Raw genomic sequence first — 21,022 nt, 5'->3', positions numbered from 1 at the left:
CACCTGCTTGGGTGAATATTTGCAATCCAAGTCTCTTAATTCTTTTTATATCATCTGCAAGTACCTTACTTAGCTCTTAGAGATAAATTCAGAAAGGGTGCTCTCACAAGGCTGAAATTTGCCACAGACTAGAAGGGACCTGGATTTCATGTTCATTTTCAGTAAAAAAATGTAATTGGCCTTTCAGCTGGCTTGCAACCAAGTGGTGGACATTTTCATAACTGGGAGCTGCAGATTCACACCAGGTTTTTGAAAACTGAATGTTATCACCTATTCTGCTACCTGATCCTGTCTAGCTCAGATGCCCCATGTGGCACTATGTGTTTCGCTATGTGTTTATTATTTAGTTCTTGGAATTGTTGAATGCAAATGGGTGTCATTGGAAACGAAGGCATTTGCAATGACACTGGGTGATACAAAAGTTGTAACTGTAACATTTTGAACTGCGATCCACACATGTCAGAGTTGCACTCTTCAGTGGATGCAGAGGCATGTGGGAACCAACCATACAATGTAAAACAATAAAATGTAAGATAAAGAAACACAGTGGTGCAATTGCAAGGAACATGAATAAAGGCTTTGCTCATTTCTCAATATTCATTTGAAATTTACTAAGGGCTCTTTTATGCAGGACCGGCCCACCCACAGGCAAGGTGAGAAAACTGTCTCAGGTGCAGGATCTACAGAGGCAGCAGATCCAGCCTCCGAGGAATGCATTGCCGGCTGCTGCTGCTGCTGCAGTGACAGGAAAAGCTGCAGCATTCTCCTTGGAGGCTGGATCTGCTTCAGCAGCTCCTCTCCCCATGCTACCACAACAGTGGTCTCTCTGCCCTGGTGGAGGGTTACTGGTTTTGTGCCATTTTGTGGTTTGCCTTAGGTGCCAAAATGTCTTGGGCTGGCCCTGATTTTATACATTACGCTGTAGGACATCCAGACTTAAGAGGCAGCTGCAGCCAAACCCAGCTCCTTGTCAAGTTTACCAGCAGGACCCTTGGAAACATGTGCATGCTACAGTCATGCTTTTTGGCTATAGACGTGCACCTAAAAGTGTGGTATGAAGAGGCTCTTCGGGAAGAGGGAGGGTAGTTAAATGCTGTCAACCATACTTCGGTTCACTGTGCCATTTAAAAATAACTCAAGTTAACACATCAGCCATGTATTAGTTGGCTGTATTGGGTAAAGTGGGATTCAGCAGCTGCTGTTTTCATCATCTTCATGGCATGGTGTGAACATGATAATGCCTTTCAGAGAAAAAACCTGTCCTTACCTGGAAATTATCAAACATTAAGAAAATCCAACTGCCCAAATAATGTTGCTGCAAGGTTAACTCTATAAAGCCCTTATGACCAAATCACACATGCATGTACTTACTGGTTTGTGCAACAGTTGATGGCTCACAGCTAAATGTCTGACTTGTCTCTCCTGAAAGGAATTTGCTTGAGGTGATGTATGAGAAAACTGCTGGCTCTTGTTTACTTATTTACTTATTTATTTATATTTAGAATACTTTATAGCCCACTTTATAGCCCCAAGAGGCTTTCAAAGCGCCTTCCTTGCAAAAGATTCTCACAATAATAATATTATTATTAATAATAATAAACCACCCCACATTCACAGAAATGGTACAGTGTCCCTCTGTTGCCAGAATTATTCAAGTGACATTTCCTGCCCCACGCTTTCCTGGTGTCTCCCTTCAGCCTTTGCCCACTAGACAACAGCTCCCACGGATGTCCTCTGAGGCAAGGCAGTGGGACTGAGCAGAGGGAACTTGATGGACCACATGATGGACTACAGCATTGAGTGGCAAACTGCATGTGGGAATAAATGGTGGCATAGACTTTATATTTGCCAATGGGACTGGGGTTCCTGCAGCAAAAATTTCCACCCACTTCCTTGTCACATTGGTGACATCCAATCCACATTCATTTCAACTGTTGGGAGGAATGGGAAGAACCATGGCCAGTGGTGGTGCAAAAGTCACACAGACAGAACCTTGTTTATCATCACCTCAGACAACATCCTTTCGATTCAGTGAAGATAGTTCATACATTCAGCTAATATTCAGAGACTTATAAAGATCCTCTTCTCATGGAACAGGTCCAGGGTTCCCTCTGCCACCATCCCCTTAATAGAGTGAGTACTTTAGGTTGTCTGTGCCTGAAGAGGCTGAAACTGTGAGCCATAACCCACAAAATAAAGGGTGGGAATAGCAGCCCTGCTTGGATGTCCTAATTCCTCATCAAAAGAGGAAGACTGGGGGAGAAGGTGCTGACTCTCTCCTGTAATCTCTTTGCTCCACGAGTTGGAAGCACACATCTACAGTAAGGAGTCTGCTCTATCTGAGAAGGTTCCACTTGTGATTTAGAACCCTGGGAGATCATGGACAGCCTAGAGAAGTAGAGAAGTCTCACCACTGCAGAAGTCAACCCTCCAGCTCAACAGTGGGGAAGATTATGAGAATGGAGCAAGAGCACTCAGGAGCCTCACTCGCCCTCATCCCATGGAGAATCAGAAACCTCTGAAGAGGAGCCATCTGATTTAGCCCTCTGCATGCATGAGTATCCCAAAGGACTTTCTCTGTTGCACAAATGAAGAGTGCGGAGGTCAGGCACAGGAGGCCTTCCTTCACCCAGAAACAGGAACTTCTGCCCAGGTAAGCCAGTGCATCGTTAAGTAACATTTAAACATGGCAGCTTCTCCCGTGGGTTCATCCCACTGTGTGGCTGTGCTCCCTAAAAGTGTGCCACTATGTGGGCAGTGGGACCTTAATACAAAATTGTCATCCCCAATGCTGATCTGCACTAATATTTGTTTACTCGATGGCTCCTTAATGCGAAACCATTACCCAGCTAAGCTTGGGAATGATGCTTTCATGTCAAGTGCTACGCAGTTTTCTGGATCCCCGTGGTGGTGACCCTTAACTGTTCCAGCCACAGCATGGAGTGGACACATGAAAAAGTGTCTCCCCAAACATGGCTGCAACCAATAAAAGGTAGCCGAGGGGTGAGAAATGAGGAAGCAGGGACAGTATACAAGTTTGGCTGCCTTGGTTTGTACAGGGATGAAACTGCTGCTCCCCTTCTGAATTCTGGGTTATCTATAGCAACCACGTTCCTAGCATTTTAAACCACTGTTTCCCACGCTCCAGTTGCTTGTGCTCTTAGGCCATGTTTGATGTGTACAGTCACAGAACTCTTTCTAACAGTGGAGTGCTATGAAATCAGTAGCATTGAAGACATAGGGAGAACCAAATACAAAATAAAAACAGAAATAAAAATCAGAAAGTTAGAATTCCAGTAAGTTTACATTTAGTACAGAGTAAAGACATAGCTACCCGTTAGTGCTTAGAGAATTTGTTTTGATGCTATTAAAAACATAAATAAAATATTTTTTTTCTTCAAATGTCCATTCAAAAGGTTCCAGTGTCACCTGCAGCTGTCAGAGCTTTGTCCTTTGTCCTGACCTTTGTTTCACAAATAAGTCAATGGCTGAGCTTCCACCCTCGTCCCTATTTTCCATCACTGTCTCACCAGCTGCCCTTTACCTGCTTTTGCTTCTTTTCTTTTCTTAGAAATAAAAGTTTTTCAGCAACACTGCTGGGATTTTAGGTTTCTCTGTGTACAGTTAAATTCCTCATTTGTTTTTTAATAAGATAAAGGTCTTATCTGCACATATTTGTGTGCGTTATAAATCTGAAAATAACCTCCTGGACTCGCTGTGTGTGATACGTATAATTTAATCTAAGAACAAAACTCTACAAAACCCAGGCTGCAGGGTTTTTTGCGGGGTGGGGGAACCACAGAGGAACTTGCTTGCACTGAACGAAGTCACCGTGCAATTCATCCCATCGACCCTGGTTCCAATGTAGTGAAAGCAGCTAGTCAGCAAGTTAACGCATCGTTCTTGAATGTGTTATTAAGAAGTAATAGGAAAAAGACTGGCCTCCTCCTCCAAGAAAATTAAATGTGCAAAATGATGCTGTAGTTGTCTTGTTCCACTCTAACACGTGGCGGCTGAGTCTTTTAGAAAGTAGGAACATTAGCTGTTATTTACAAGTGAAGACCTCTGTCCGCTCACTACAAGTGTTGCATTTCACAAAGCAGCACCAGTGGAACTTGCAGTTACACTGCCAAACTTTGGTGTACTGATGGGTGTTGTAGCCCCTCCCACAGCACATCATGTCACACCCATCGGCGCTGGGTGAGGTGCGGTTGCAGAGGCGTCCCTGTGTCCCCACGCTCCCAGTGGAAGCATCTTCTTCGCAGTAGTTGGGTGACTTATCTATATATACCAGATCGGTTTCCATTGGTTTCTGGTAACTTCTGATCTGCTTGATCTTCAGAAAAGTGGGCTGCCTAAGCCTGCTGGCTCTCACCACTTCCACCTGCACAGCGGCGTTGTATTTTTCTTTCAAAATATATCCAATCTCTCTGAATTTAGGGAGCGTAGTCCAACAGGTCTTGGTTGTGCAGGAACCAGAAACCCCATGGCATTTGCATTCCAGTTTCATTCTCTCTTCAAGCACCTGTAGACAAAAGCAGGGAGAAATAATGAAAGGGGGAAATAGCCTCTCATCACGTGGATTCTAAGATGGGAAGTTATTTGTGACAATATCATGCATGAAGATCAAGGGCACAATCCGGCACTTTTAAACTCCCACTAGCTTCAGATGGATATCTCTGCTGTGTGCTTTTCTCTCATTAAAATTAACTGAAATTAGGAGTGGTTCGCTTGGCTTGATTCAAGCCTTTGGTGTGAAAGTGTGAAAGCAAAATTTTATTATTGTTCCTAATGGTGTGATTCATCTCTTCTGCCCTAAAGATGTTCAGACAATACCCACACCAAAGTCAACCTCTATCTCCAATAAAATTGTTGCAGTATTTTATATGCTTCAGATGGTTCAAATGTGCTTAATATTTTAATTAAATGCAAAATTCAATGGAAACCCTAATAGTCATATCCAAAACAATGTTGTTGGCTATGTCAGGAATAGCCAGCCTGGTGCCTTCCAGATGTGGCTTGGCTGCAGCTCCCGCCCTCTCATATTACTTGCCATGCTGGCTGGGGTTGATGGGAGTTCAACAGCATCAGGAGGGCACCATTTTGGCTATGTTAGTGTGCAATATGCAAGTTGATCCTGTGGGATCATATAGCTCCCCTTCATTTGCCAACAGCATACAGAAGAAGACACGCAATATAGTAAGTCAGCATGTGCTGGTAGGATTCAGACTGAGCCTTTAGGCAAACAACAGAGCGCAAAGCAAATGTGCATAAAGTGCAGCTCGTAAGCAAATGCAGCCGTCCAGGCCAAAGGTGTGTGGGAGGCATGTGACGCTTCACAGGAAGGCACAGACAATTCCCTTCCAATCCTGTTAAATTCACCCAATCAAGCAATTCATCTCTGTGAAATACCAAAGTAAATGGCATTGCATTTAAGACCTCACTACACTTTTTCAAATAAAGCTAGTGTGAACCTTCAGGAGACAGGAAAGACATGTTTAAACAAAGCAATAATACTGAATTTGTAGCTGTTATGCATTTCAAAAATGGTTGTTGTTTGTGCATAATGTATGGACTGGAATCCAGACATGGTTCATTGAAACTGTCCACGTCTGAATTCATATTTTTCTTATTATTCATGCAGTGTCACCTACACACTTCACAGAAGAAAAAGAAAACACAGTACTTCCCTACCTCAGGTTTATAATCCATTTGTATAAGCAGGACCTGCAACAAAATATCACCAGACATGCCATCTTCCAGGAAACTCCATTCCTGGTTTTCCATCTGCCTCCCTCGTCCTCCCCCCCCCCACTGCCAAACAAAAACTCAGCATTACTATTGCTATGATGATGAAACAATGAGGAAAGCAAAGGGGGGGGAGGAGCAGGAGCCCTTGTCAGGCCCTTGTCTGTCCCTGCCTGAGTAGCAAGCTGTGGGGCAGAGTGGAGAGGGGCCTGCCAAGCCCAGCCCCATCGCCGTTCTTGACTAGGAGGGTGAGCTTCTATAGTGAAACGTTTCAGCAACTGACCCAACAAATGTTCATTATTCAAATAACCAATGGCATTAGTATTTCCATGTGCTTTTAAATTCTCACTAGTGGTCTAATTAGTTTTTCACTGGGTGCAAAGACATAATGGACTGCCTAGAATCAATCCTTTCTGTAGAAGAATTGGTTTGCCCTTTTAGAGTACAGCACTGTTTTGTTTTTAAATCTTACATTATGGTTTAGCTTTTCTCTCCAAGCCATTGCCATGCTGGACCAGAACTGCTTTCAGTCCCTCTTGGCCCATGTATGGTTTTCATCCATCTGTTATGATTGGATATATTATAATAACACATTCAGGTAGGTAGCCGTGTTGGTCTGACGCAGTGGAAATATATATTAAAAAAATAAACAAAATTGTCCAGTAGCACCTTAGAGACCAACTAAGTTTGTTCTTGGTATGAGCTTTCATGTGGTATCTGAAGAAGTGTGCATGCACACAAAAGCTCATACCAAGAACAAACTTAGTTGGTCTCTAAGGTGCTACTGGACAATTTTTTTTCTCCTATATTAACACATTGTGATTAATAAGTCCACATGCTCAAGGCCCATGGTGTCCATGCAGAAACCTTTTGAGATGCTGTGGTAACTATAGTTTAACATTTAACAGGCAAGAACTGCCACACTGTTTGGAGGAAAGTATGTTTTAAATATTTGCTTTCTCACTCCATTTTGCAGAAACTTCCCAAGAATTGAAATCATGTCAAAAAAATTTAAGTGGCTGTGTCTGGCAGCTCCCCCAATTTAAAACTGCCTTCATTGATTAAAAGTTAATTGATTAATCTACTTATTAAAATTTCAGTCTTGCTCATTAGATGTCTGATAGTATCAGTCAGGGCTTTTTCAGGGGGAACTCACCAGAACTCAGTTCCTGCCCCTCTCAGGTGGGTGCCATTGCCATTCCAAGAGAAAGAGGGAGGCGTTCATGGTGAGTTCCAGCACCTCTTTTTCTAGAAAAATAGCACTGCTATCAGTTAAAATTAGCTATAAATCATACCGTAAGAGTGATTCACCAAAACAAATCGCCACTACGTGACTCGCTCTCTCAGAATAACATTGAAACTATTCCCCTTTCTCTAGATAGATTCCCTCTGGGTTCATGATGTTCTTTCCAACTAAAATGGTTGAAATGCCACTTCTCCTTTGTAAAATAAGTGCTGAAATACAATGGCATAAAAACCACTTCTTCAGTTTATTGTTTTGCTTTTTCAAATGACACATTGCAAACACCATTTGATGGAATTTCCCCCTGCAACTTAGAAAGAAAATCCTTACCAAGAAGAAAATCAAAACAAAATGTGTAACATGTTTTGTCAGTTTCAAATTAGGCATATGGCATCAGATGCAGTTTTTGAACATACTAGAGCCTGGATTTTTTAAACAATAGTAACATTTTTTCATGTGTTGGTTTGAACTTGCTTTCCCTGCTGTGTGTTTTTCTTGGAGATGCTAATTTTCAGACCAGTTGCTGAATGTAATGTAATCCGTATTTTAACTGCCAGAGCAAAGGGTAATAGACAACTTTGACACTGGTGCTCTGTGTCTTTTGCTTATGTTATTCCATAAAGCACCATCTGCAGCGCTGGCACAGAGAGAGGAAATGCCTGCAGGCTCCTCCTGAGACCCTTTCTCAAGCCTAGTTGTCACTGAGACAGATAACCTGTGACAGACTTGAAACTGCAGATAGAGACTCACATGACTGGATGATCCTCTATACAGAAAAGAAAACCCTTTCATATAGAAAGCTAGCATGTTGGGAAGGCATCTAGGCCAGAACCTCCTGTCTGTTTGGGTTTCTCATGTTTCCTGTTTTAAGTTCAGCTCTCCACATGCCTACAGCAGTTTGAATTTTTAAAAAGAGAATAAAGACCCATCATTAACCAGCACATTGCCATACTCTTTTTTTGCAAGCAATTTCCCCTATATCATGCATTGCTCCTAGTATTTTCACAAATATATGCATTTTACGTACACTCTTCCCACATATATCACAAAATTCAGAGAAGTGTGAATTTTGGAAGAGAGCTGAGTTTCAATTTGCATGTTGTTTTGGGAAATGAAAATAAGGCAGGGTTGCATTAGAATGCAAATGTGATCAAATCCCCCCCCCCCTTTGGACATTCGAGTTTTGTATATGCAGGGAATCTTTTACACTGCCATAAGGCGTATCTGTCCAGCCATGTGAATCCATGCCTACCAGTGAAAAGCAAGCCCATCCCTCTAACATTACACCATCCACTCCTATTCTAAAATACCTTTCTTCCAGCCTCATTGTTGTGCAAGTTCATCAGCCTCCGAGCACTCTTTCTGATTTCTCTGGCATCAACAAACCTCCTGGAGAATTCAATGCCGTATCTGATATCAGCGGAGCAGCCTCCCCACTTCCACCCTTCCTCTTGGTTGTAATAACCTTGTTTCTCTCTGTCACAGCCACAGTTGCTTAGGTTTCCCTGGCTGCAGGCAGCAGTGACGGCATGCGCAACCCCAGCAGCAGTGATGGCGTAGGTGAAAGCGGCTTCCCTGCTTCCTGTGGGGTGGAGGGAGAGAAAAAAAGGTGGGGGAAAATCAGCTGACTGGAGCAAAGAGAAGGTAGCCATGCCCCAATGAAATCCACCCTATGCTTCCCAGCCAACTGGCATTTCAACCGTCTGCCCAGTCAGGATGTAGGTAGTGCTGCTATCCCCAAGTGGCTCGTGGAGCACCTTGCAGGAGAGAGAAGGGATTCTGCTGCTTGGCCATGACTGAGGCGGGTATCCGGGACCCTTGTGATTTGGCACCGGGGGCTGCCAGCACAGCACCCTAAAGGCATACAGCTTCCAAGTGGCTGGCAACGTCCTCTAGTCAGGGCATCAGGACACCTTTCCTTTTTTTAAATTGGAAATAAAGTTTTCTCAGCAGTGATAGAAGCCTTATTTGCCTCCAGCAAACCACCACATTAGCTATGGGCTGGATTCTGGTTTGAGGGTAGGATTGTCTTGGCGGTTTGGGCCCTCTCCTACATCAGTGTGCCACCAGCTCCCATTTTGAATTTCCCACAATGCCCTGGGGTGCCCAGCTTAGGACCACTCCAGAGAAATATTGTGTCAAGATCCCCGTTCATGGATTCAAGGACAGCTTTTTGCATTTTATCTGTGGTTTCTTAATTTGTGTAAGCTGTGTTGAGTTCCAGTCTGGGGAAAAGGTGGGATGCAAATAAATTCAGTATAATAATGATGTGGAGATAAAGCATGGAGAAGGTACAGAAATGTGCACACAAACTTCACTCCCAACATCACAGCAGCCAAGCAGACCGTCCTCATTTCACTCCTGAGTTAGGGACGGAAGGATCAGTCTGTTTCCAGCCCATGACAGCTTTGCATGTTATATCATAGAATTGTAGAGTTGGAAGGCACCCTGGGGTCATCTAGTCAAGCCCCCTGCAATGCCGGAATGTGCAGCTGTCCGAATAAGGGATCAAACCTGCAACCTTGGCATTATCAGCACCACGCTCTAACCAACTGAGCTATTCAGTAGTGTTCATTCATAAATCTGTTCAGTCTCATTTCTGCATCAATCTGCATTTTTTTAATTAAAAAAAGTGCATTATTTTAAACATGTTTTTTCAAAAAAAATAGTATTTACATATTTTATCCTAAATACGTGTTATTTATATGTGCTTTGCTACAGGTTTTTCTGATCGGAGAATGCATTGTGACCCACGTATTAGTCCAGAAAGTACAAATAAAATTAGTTCTCCCAGAAATACAGACTGAACAAAATCCTTGTGGTTCCCTTGTTCGAGTGAAGGTGCTTTAAATTCTTTGTGCAGTTATGATCCCTGCGCAATCAGGGTTCACAATCATGGTGAGGATTTGGCACGCATTCAGCCAAATGAGTGGACAACCTCTCTCCAGACCTTTGGCCTCAATCTGTGATTGTGGGGTTGGAGCCAACAGGGACTTTGGGGGGGGGACTAACTCGGTGTCCCCTCCAGCCTCCAGCCCCTTTTTGGACGCAGACAGCTACTGCCTTTCTCAAATGTAAAAAAGAAGACGATTCAATCCGCAGCTGAAAGGGATCAGTTCTAGTTAACACAGTCTCAAAGAGCTAAATTTCTAATTTAATTTTGCAAATCCAGACTGTAACCTGAGGTAAAATATATACAGTATGGCTCAGTTTCAACATGTCTGTCAACACAGCTGAAATGAAATCATTTGCTTTAGTCAGGAAGAATAGACAATTTGACTGTGGAATCTTGTAAAATATGAACAAGAGCTGAAAGGAGTCAGCTCAGATATTCTCCTCTGAAAAATTTCATGTTGAATATTCACAGCCATGTTCTGAATTTCTGAATATTTGCTAAATATTACTACCATATTTACTCAAATCTAATGCTCACCTTTTTTTGTCAAATTACGTTGCAAAAATTAAGGCACACATTAGATTCAATGGCACATTAGACTCGAGATAATACTTTGATTTCAGTCGTTTATATATGACTTTGATGTTCAGTATATGGTGTTTGACAGCTTACATTTGACAGTATTTGCCGGCTGATGATATGCAATAGTGTTTAGTAGTTTATAACTGAAATATACTGTAATTACATTTACTTAACAGTAAGGTACAGCATTTAGTAGCTGGTAGTAACTGATACTTGACATGAATCAGTATTTGGTTTTAGAGGTCCTAATCCAACTGGGCAACTATGTGGTTACACAAATAAAATAATAAAATAATAACATGAGTTACTATTTATGTTCATACATAGAGTTCATCTGGTTGAATGTAATTGTGCAAGATAACATGATAACAGAAATATATATGTGTATGTGTGTTACATAATTTGGTAAAAATAACAGCAATGATTGTATGTAAAAGGTGGAATATAAATCTAGTAGTAGTAGTAATTATAATAGATTATGAAATACAATAAACAATAATAAAATAATTTTAAGTGTTAAACGGGTGTAGTGATACACTGATGGACAAAGATATTAGCCCATATGGAGGGGGGGGACCAAATTTTTTTGGTGAATGACAATCTTCATCAGGGACAAAGAAATGGTGACCATATAAATAAATGTCAACCTTAAGGCAAATAATTATAGACATAGACATGAATTACAATAGAGCAGCCCATGATTAAAAATGTGACAAACCCCCAACCTCAGCTGACAAACACACCAAACACGCAGAATATAATGAAACATTATAAAAATAAGTGAAAAAGAAGTGGTTTAGATTTCTCATTGAAAAGCATTTTTTTAATGTAAATATCTTCACATAAAACAAGAACACATTACATTAGGCAGAAAAAAGTTCCCTTCCTCTGCCTTAGGACTCTACAGAATCCGATATTAAGGTCTTCCTGTCAAAGCAAATTGTCTCTCAGGTAAGATCCCCATGTCTCCTCCTCCTCTTCCTCCTCCTCCTCCTCCTCCTCCTCCTCCTCGCCCTCCCAGCATGGGAGATATAAAGAGAAGAAACTGAGCAATGGCCCTTCAGCATGCGGGAAGCGCAACCGTACTCAGAAGTGGGATCTGCTACCGATCCCCATGTTATTTCAGCGGATTGGATTCAGACTTAATCACAATTAGAGGAGTATGAATGAGTCTGGATTCCTGCCCAGAAAGAACTAGCCTGCCTTTGCAGGAACAGGAATGCAGGAATGCCATCTCCAAAAATAGCATCCCAGAAAATAATTTGCAATGATTTCAGATATTACAAAATTTTTGAATAACCAAGGCAATGGATTACTTGTAATCTGAAACAGTTTGCTTATTCCAAACATTTGGATTTATTTCTAATATTAGGATAGAACTTGAGAAATGTGATTTCCAGAATGTGTTTGTGACTAAGTTGGTGAAGGTTGTTGTAATAACAACATTTATAAGGGAAATCAGTGGGTGGGATGGAGTGGGCTGTTCTTCCCCACAAACCTTTCCCCATGCTGGGCTTTGCCAATCTTACTGATTTCCCTCTTGCAGATTCCTACTTGCCTCACATAGATTGGGAATCCTTGAGATCTGTCATTTATTAACAAAAAAAGGGGGGGCGAGAGATTTGCTACCATTTATTTGTGAGAAGGAATACAACAGAAACTGAAATGTTACAATAATCAAAGCTACCATCTGTATCTTGCGCTTGGTGACTCAGACCTTCTCTGATTACAATTAATTATTATAAAATAATGTTAAAGTCATTGTATATGTTTCTTTGTACAATCCTCACATTTCCATACACTAATTGATTTTTTACTTGTGTCTTTATTCTATATGTTTGGTTAAGATCATTTAGTATTATCTATATGATCTTCCAGCAATATTTTTACTTGGTAAAGTAAATTTCCCATACTGGAACTTAGCTATTGACTAACCAAAACCCATCTCTGAACATTACTGGACTTTGAGAACGTTCAAAGCTATATTTTGTGGCTCAGATTGATCTCTAATTCAAACAATCCAATTGGAAATATTAATATCACCAAACATAACAACAAATACTCCTCATGGAAATTGGATATTAAAACCCACCACTAGGCATATTACTAGATGGTGATGTTACTGATGGTTATGTTTTGTAAAAATGTGTACCATGCAAGTCACAACCCCTGAGTTCATACATTCGGATAGGTTCGCATTAAGTGTTATCCATGTGGTGGAAAGGAATGCTCTTCCATCCCACTAGACAGTGCCCTGCCACCAAACATATGAACTGGGGCAATTTCTAGGACTGCAACTTAAGTACGCTGACCAGATACAAAGGAGGACGGGGACACCAAGATTCTGTAGGCCCTTTGGCAAGGTGATCTTAGTGCCCCACATAACCTCGAAGATACTGGGCATTGCGCCTGACCTTCTTAGGTGCCTTCAATCCAGTGTGAGTCTGACCTTCCAAGGTGTTATAATCAACTTCTGAAAATTCTGGCTGGAGGAAAACTACCGTATTTTCCACGTATAAGATGGCTTTTTAATTATTATAATTAAATGTTAAAAATTAGGAGTCATTTTATACACAGATAGTGCAGAGGGGCGACGTGCGGTTGTTGGCAGCTGTGAACAGGAGATTGTCAGAGGTTATTGTGTGGGTTATTGTTGACTGCAGCAATACCTGCTTTCTTTTGGCTACTGCTGTGGTAATTAGGCGGTCTGTTCGCAGCTGCCATTGGTGAGCAGATAGATGATTGGTGGCTTTGGCTAGGCGTGAGATTGGCAGCGGCAGTTAGGCCGTTGAGTGATTTCCGGCAATCCCCACCCCCCAAAAAAGCTCAACAACTCTGGGCAATCTCCCCCCATTTCCTTAATTGGGAGTCCCCAAAAATAGGGGTCATCTTATACACGGGGGCATATTAAATGTGGCAATCTCTGTCTCTATTTTACCTGGAGATAGTTTGTGTCGGCAGCATATCACTTCAGATGGTGGGTGTGGGCTCACATCTTTTCTATGCAAAAAATGTCCCTGGCCATGAAAAATACAGCATGCTAAGCTAAGATGATAGTAGCCTAGTTTGCTAGAATTCTGTATGGAGGTACTTTGTATAGAGGTCCTTCTCTGCTGAGATTCCTGTATTGCAGGGATTGAGCTAGATAACTATCAGGGTCCCAACACTACAATTCTATGGTTCTGTGATTATGATTCAAGCTACATGATCCTCTACCTGCAATTGGAAGCAGTACATCTGAGAAACAGATTTACCAAGACTAGACCTTAGATACTATTAAAGGTAAAGGTATCCCTGACCGTTAGGTCCAGTCGCTGATGACTCTGGGGTTGTGAGCTCATCTCGCTTTACAGGCCGAGGGAGCAGGCGTTTGTCCGCAGACAGTTTTTCCAGGTCATGTGGCCAGCATGACTAAGCCGCTTCTGGCGAACCACAGCAGCACACGGAAACAACCCCTTTTTGTTCAACATCTATATAAACTCCCTAATAGACCACCTACAAGGAGCGGATATACACGCCCCAAAATTAGTAGACAAAAAACTGCCTATCCTACTCTATGCAGACGATGCGGTTATATTGTCCCAGACTCAGATGGGCCTCAAAAGAGCTCTTAACAGCTTATCCCAATATTGTAGAGAAGAGAAACTAGCAGTGAACTACCAAAAAACAAAAATCATGGTTTTCTCTAACAAAAGGAAAATATACAGATGGAATTTAGACAATCAGGAGATTGAACAAGTGACATGCTTTAAATATCTAGGAGTTATATTCCAAGCATCAAGGAAGAAGACTGCCCACATAAATTACAGCTCCTCTACAGCACAAAAAAGTACAACAGCAATCCTAAGATTCCATCGTACAACGGGAAGAAATTTCATTCCTGCTACAATTAAACTATTCGTTGCAAAATCAACAGCACAAATACTATACCTCGCACCACTCGTCTCCCTCTCTAATCTAGACCCATATGAAAAGATACAATCAGGTTTCCTTAGATCACTCCTGCAAACACCTAAATGCGTCCCAAACGCCGCCCTACGACTGGAAGCGGGCTTATACAGCATTAAAGCCAAAGTATGGATAAGAACCTTATGCACTTGGCTAAGACTTAACAACTCGCCGGTTGGACTACTTTCCCTGATGCTTCTTGACAAATTCCAATCTAGTTGGTTGAAGGGCACTCCCAGAAAACTGGCCACATATGGTCTCTCCCCAGAGTATTTATTAAGTTTAGAAAGGGGAAGGGCCAAGAACTGCCGACCTTCTGAGGACAGCGCCACCTGCGTCCCTTAGCTACTATTAGTATACAATTAAATGGGCATTTGTAGCAGTGAGAATGTCAAAGATACAATTCCCTTTACTTTAAAAGAGGCAACTTTTTGCTTTCCCATCACAGAGTAATTTACAGTTGTGTGATGTAGAAGTTATGTAAGTCTGTATGGCAGTAGTTAGGTGCCTGTCTCCCAGGAGAAAAGCCCCAAAGCTGACCAGCACAAATATCTAGGCATTTTATCATCCAGGATATTGAGGAGCAGTGCCAGAAAAGTGTACAAGTTCCTTAATTTCACTTTTAAAAGCTTACGTGGCCATCTTGGGAAGGATTGAAAGGTTATATTTAATACGTTCTTTCTTGTTACACACACTTCAGATCATAAATATTCACTGAAATCAAGTGTGCCCTAAACTCTCAGTTGATGCCAGTTATACCACCTGGAGCCTGCAGCATATCTGTATATACATATTAAAGATCTTAAGTTTAAACTTTGTGTTCAAATATATATCCAACAAGATACTAAAAAGGTGAAGATTATATAAAGGAACTGACACAAAATACTGAGGGCTGGTTCACTTTCTGCGGCTGCAGCAAAAGGAGGCAGTCCTAGACCCCTCCATCTGCTACAGGCAAATGTTATTCCTATTCTGCACCTTTCTTATTGGACTTTGAAACTGTTAAAAGCAATCACATCTGCATATGTTCCTTTAAAAATCAAGGAGGCGGTGTCAGATAGAGAGATTTCCTTTTACTTCCTATGAAACCTATGTTTCATTGTGTCAGTAGTATGTGGAAAATTGCCACTAATCCCTCCCCAAAACAAACAAAAACGTGTTGTTGCAGAAAATCCTGTTGAGTAATAGGTCAGAGGAATCCCAGCGAACTCCCCTGCTAAGTGCTTCTGTTTGAACAGTAGTTAATATTACAGTGCCTGCAGTAAAGTAACACACTTGATCGATGGAGAAGAGAAAGCAAACAATGGGGGCGGTGGTGGGCAGGCGGGCGAAGGAGAACGTGAAGGCAGCCTTCCTGAACTGCCAAAGGAAAATAAATGGGAGATGGAAGAGATGAGGGGGAGAAATGTGTTCATGCCTTGCTACCTGTGTCAGGATGTCATGGTGCATCAATGCGCTAGCAAAAGAGCCTGAGGGGCAGCATGTCTTATTCAGAGAATGGCAGAGCAGATGCAGAACAGTGACTTTATAGTAATCACAGAGGGAACAATCCACTGGGAAGATCTCCTGTGCAAGACTTCAATGATGTCACCTTGAAGGAACAGCATTTTAGCTAATGGATTCTTGAAGAAGGAATTTGGGAGGTTTAGGGGCCTGGTTAGGGTAGCTGCACAATCAGGTTTGGGTAACCTGTTCCTTCAACCTACCCCAAATCAGAGAGAGCTGTGCACAGGAGAGTTTCTCTTTGGCTACCTTTGTTCTTTTGCACTACGCTCCATGGAGGAATCCACATGCCCATGCTATAAGAGAGATGCCGGTTTTGCCCTCCTGCAACAGGAACAAATATGGGCAAGAAGTAAATTGATAGTATGTGTCAGTTACGTAAGAATCATGCCCAGTAGCCTTTTTCATTTAGCATGCTAGATGTGGTTGTCTTCTTATGTGCCTTCATTTTTGCAGGGCGGGGGGGGGAGAATCTTATTTTGCTTTTATTTAAATGTACTTTTTGTCTGGGTTATTCATAACCTCTGGCCTAAACTAGCAATAAGTTTTCCTTAAACAATAATAAAAAGGTTAATGTCACCTGTCCCTTTAAAACCAGGACTGTCCTGTTTTGGGGGTACATTGGGGTCCCATGGATGCAGGTGGTGCTGTGGGTTAAACCACAGAGCCTAGGGCTTGCTGATCGGAAGGTCGGCGGTTCGAAACCCCACGACGGGGTGAGCTCCTGTTGCTCGGTCCCTGCTCCTGCCAACCTAGCAGTTTGAAAGCACAAAGTGCAAGTAGATAAATAGCTACCGCTCCAGCGGGAAGGTAAACGGCATTTCCATGCGCTGCTCTGGTTCGCCAGAAGCGGCTTAGTCATGCTGGCCACATGACCCGGAAACTGTATGCCGGCTCCCTTGGCCAATAAAGCGAGATGAGCGCCGCAACCCCAGAGTCGGCCACGACTGGACCTAATGGTCAGGGGTCCCTTTACCTTTACCTTGGGGTCCCCTTTAGCCCCCTTATTCTCTGGTTTTGAAGTCATAAAAATAAAAATTGGCATTTGTGTGCTCACCCAAACTTGCTTGTCTTGCCCCAACCAAAATTGCTAGGTCAAAACTACTATTCAACCCAGGCAGGAAACTGCCACTGATGCTAAGAGCAGGGAAATGATCATTGGGGCCACAACAGAATGAAAAGGCTATTATTTAATGGGGGGGTTGCACACTGAATGTAATCACACCTTTAACATAACAACTGCTTAGGCTATAAAACTGATAGGTGAAGATTCCGCTACAAATGAGAAAGTTTGTAGGATGTAAAAAATCACCAGGACTAGCACACTTTCTTACACTGCCTGGTGCAGATCCCCAAGATTAATGTAAAAAACCTCTGGGGTTATTTTGCTGGAAGTCTCCTTGTGATTCCATGTGGTGCATGGGAATCGTTTTTATCCAAAGAGTTATGAAAATAATAATTTGAAGTGCTTGGCCTTTAGGCCCCACCCCTTTAAAAACATTCATATTCCAAAATGCATTTAGGGTGGGGATGAGTTTATTTTTAGCTGCAAACTTGCAGTATAGCTCTCTGTCATATAAACATTTCTTGGCTTGGCTGCCATAATATATGACGCAAACTAAAGTTAATGTACAGTCCTTGTATGTTTTTGTATAACAAAATCATTTATTTTTCAAAAGACTGCCCAAATGCTCATATACATAATAACAACAACAAAAAGCATTCTATTTTACAAAATCCCTGTATTTGGGGTACATTTGTGTTGCATGGGGGGGGGGTTCTTTCAAACTTTGGAAATGCTATCCAGTGTTTTTTTGTTAAAGAACATGTGGTTTACTAAAAAGAACGTATGTTAAGGAAGAGAGAAGAAAAGGAAGGATGCAACACATGTAACAGTGAATTTTAATTCTATGTTTAGCATTTGCCACTCGATGTAAAGAACCAGACTAGATGACCAACCCTATCATCTATAATTGTAGGGGAGGGATTTCAGCAGCACAGGAACCACAAGCAAATGCTTGAGCATTTTGAAAAGCAAATAGAACCTGCTAAAAGGGTATGTTTTGATGTATTTAATGTACAGCAATGTTTCTGTTTCGTGTGTGTGTGTGTGTGTGTGTGTGTGATTGTAAGCTCATTGCTTCTGGGACTAGTCATTTAGGCTGCAATTCTACACACTCAGTGGGACTTAACTGCAAGTAAACATGCAAAGGGCTGGGCTGTTAACTTGTTACTGTGCAAAGCACCATAAAAACTGTGGAGCTATAAATAAACAACAATAGTAGTAGTAATAAAAATAGTAAGGCACTAGGCATCTGGACTTTCAGGTCTATAGATGGGTAGTGAAGAAATCAGGATTTCACTTGTTTTGCTCAGCTGGCTCCTGCAGCTTCAATTCATGTCAGAACACAGTAAAGTGCTGAAGGCAAACATTTTTCATCTTCTAGAGTTCAGAAGAGAGTTTGGCATAATTAGCTGCAAAAGGGCTGAACAAGGTATTTGAGGAAATCTGACATGTGTCTAACTAGACTAAAGAGGAGGGTTTTGTTTTAGCTCTTATACTTCACAATAGAAACCTCACAATGTTCTTGGATCCAGGGATTTATTAAGTAAGTCATATGTCTAGACCAGCCTTCTCCACCTTGGTGACGTCCACAGATTATGATTCCCTCAACCTGAGTGACATGGGCTGATGAAAGCTGAAGCCCCAAACATCTGGAGGGCACTAGGTTGGTGAAGGCTGATTTAGGCTGTTGCCTTTCAAGGCCCTTTGAACAAAATTGCAATGGTTTAAAAAGCTAAATACAGAACTAAAAATTTTGCTGAACTTAAAATGGTAAGAAATTTAACACTTGCAACTGAATCCAAAGTGCTACTCAGAAGTAAGCACCATTGAGATCACTTAGACTTACTTCCCAGCAAGTGTTAGTCTAGTTGTTATTGCTTTGCTTGCTTTTGAATTTGTCAGGTATCAAACATGAAACCTTATATAAATGGTCCAATGCTAAAGACCATTGCATGCCAATCAGATGCTATCAGATACTCTGTAGCATTGTATATGTCAGCTATCAATTACAGTAATAAATGAAATACTATTGCATATTCAACATCATCAAAATTTGAAATTAAATCTCATGTAATACCAAATGCAGATATCAATCTATGACAGAATATTCAGTGACGTGCCTGCCTGGATATAGTGTTTGACTATAACAAGGGACACCTGAGTTCAGACCCCCACTTATTTATGAAATTCATTAGCTAAGCATGAACTAGTCAGAAACTCTCAACCTAATGTACACTGCATAGTAATTTTGAGAGCACTGCCCATAAGGTACAAATGTGGCCAATTATAGATGATTTTATTTAATAATAATTAAGAAGAGAATTCCAGGTAGAATTTTTAGAATTCCATTTATTTTATCTTGGGCCTTTTCAGGGTGGGGTGAGGCTTATCTTGTAGAATCACATTAGATTTGGTGTGTTTGTATTTCTGGTACTCTCTACTTAATTCACGACACACACATATTTACCATTTGCATTTGCTTGACCGACATTTGAATCTCCACCATCCACAAGTGCACCAACTCTAGGGGGCCATTTTGTCACCACCCCCATCAATCTCTGTTGGAAAGGGGCCAGGACCCCTGAATGCTGAGGGAGCCTGGTGTGCACCTTATGCATGCAATGTCACACACATCGCACATTGTGTGTCCCAGCTTCAATGGCCAACTCTTCCAGAGTGCTTGGCCTTCTCCAGAAGACAAGACGCCACTCACGCATCATGCATGTGACATCACACACACACAATGTGTGCCACCCTCTGACCATCCAATACAACCAGGCACCTCTGACCATCCAATACTACTAGTTATAGCTTGAAGGAAGGAATTCTTCTTGGTGTGTCTCACAGCACAATCTGAACTATGTCTACTCAGAAGTAAGTCCTAATGAAAGGGGAGGGGGTTACTTCCAGGTAAGCAGGGTTACAACTGTGGCCTTAAGATATGCATATAACAAACTGGAACCCTGAGCTTCTCATTATCTATCATCTTTTGCTTTCTTAGCAGTAACAATACTCTCCCACTTTTTCTTATCTCACCAGAGCCAAGATAATCTTTAGATAGGCTTCTCTTTTCTCCATAAGAAACCTTGTTGTTGGTTTTTCCCTGCTTCCAGGCTGCCTGATGATAAAGCTGGAATTCCACAGCATGTATTGCTTTCTGCTGATTTACTGCTTCAAGGACAGCTAAACAGCAGCAGCACTTTGCAGCTCTTTCCGACGGTGCCTCTTAGCATTGCCCCAGCTTGCTGGCTACCCGGGCCTGATGTCATGTGGCTGAAATAATTCCAACAGCCATCTTTCCTGACACACATATTTGGATAATTGGTATCTTTAGACATAGTCTGACTTAGTGGCTCTTTCAGAAGCTGAAAATAGGCTCTATTGGTAAAAGATACATGCTTACATCCCAGTTTGTATTCATTTTAATGCCATCTAATGCCATTATAGTGTCAGCCCCACCCCAGGTGTCCTTTTATTTTGCACTCTTGTTTTACCTAACAGCATAAAGAACAGTTTGGGAAGGAGCATTTTTGTCAGGAACATGAGCTGAGGGAAAGAGTTAACTGCCTACCCTGGGCACCAGGGTCTCATCAAATCATAGAGTTGGAAGCGTGCTTACAAGATAATCTAGTCCAAGGGTGGGCAGGCTTCAGTCTTTGGAGATCTACTTTGTTTTTGTTTTGTTACTGGATACTTGAAACCCATTGACCAGAGCCTGGTGCATAGGGTAGACGTTTCAAATGAAATAATTTTGAGCCCAGGAATTTGTTTAGAGCATCAGAGCTGAACTGAGGTCACAATCCTGCCACACAAAAAGCCACTCCTGGTTAGCTCCTCCCCTGCCCACATTTCAATAACTTTGTTTGTTTGTTGCATGGTGTGTATGTCATTTTTATGTTATTATTGTTATACAGGAGACAGGTTGCTTTGTTTGTTTGTTTGTTTGTTTGTTTGTTTGTGTACCACCCTTTATCCGCAGATCTTGGGGCACTTCACAACATAAAAATGCTGTCAGAAATCCTTGCCAGTTTACTTC

At 41.8% G+C, this 21,022-nt stretch overlaps 1 protein-coding gene across 2 annotated transcripts in view; it reads right to left on the bottom strand.

Moving 5' to 3' along the window:
- Positions 1 to 3,291: 3,291 nt before the first annotated feature.
- WNT7B (Wnt family member 7B) overlaps positions 3,292 to 21,022 on the bottom strand; it is a 104,100-nt gene continuing 86,369 nt past the window's right edge. For both annotated transcript variants that reach the window (XM_053387566.1, XM_053387565.1), the window contains exons 3-4: positions 8,302 to 8,573; positions 3,292 to 4,525 (exon numbers count right to left, since the gene is read on the bottom strand). In XM_053387566.1, the coding sequence (XP_053243541.1) occupies positions 4,046 to 4,525; positions 8,302 to 8,573 (752 nt within the window). In that variant the 3' untranslated portion in view covers positions 3,292 to 4,045. The remainder of the gene's footprint in view (positions 4,526 to 8,301; positions 8,574 to 21,022) is intronic.

The sequence above is a fragment of the Podarcis raffonei genome, chromosome 5 (genome assembly GCF_027172205.1).
Source record: "Podarcis raffonei isolate rPodRaf1 chromosome 5, rPodRaf1.pri, whole genome shotgun sequence".
Lineage (NCBI taxonomy): Eukaryota > Metazoa > Chordata > Lepidosauria > Squamata > Lacertidae > Podarcis > Podarcis raffonei.
This window is presented reverse-complemented; position numbering and strand designations above follow the sequence as displayed.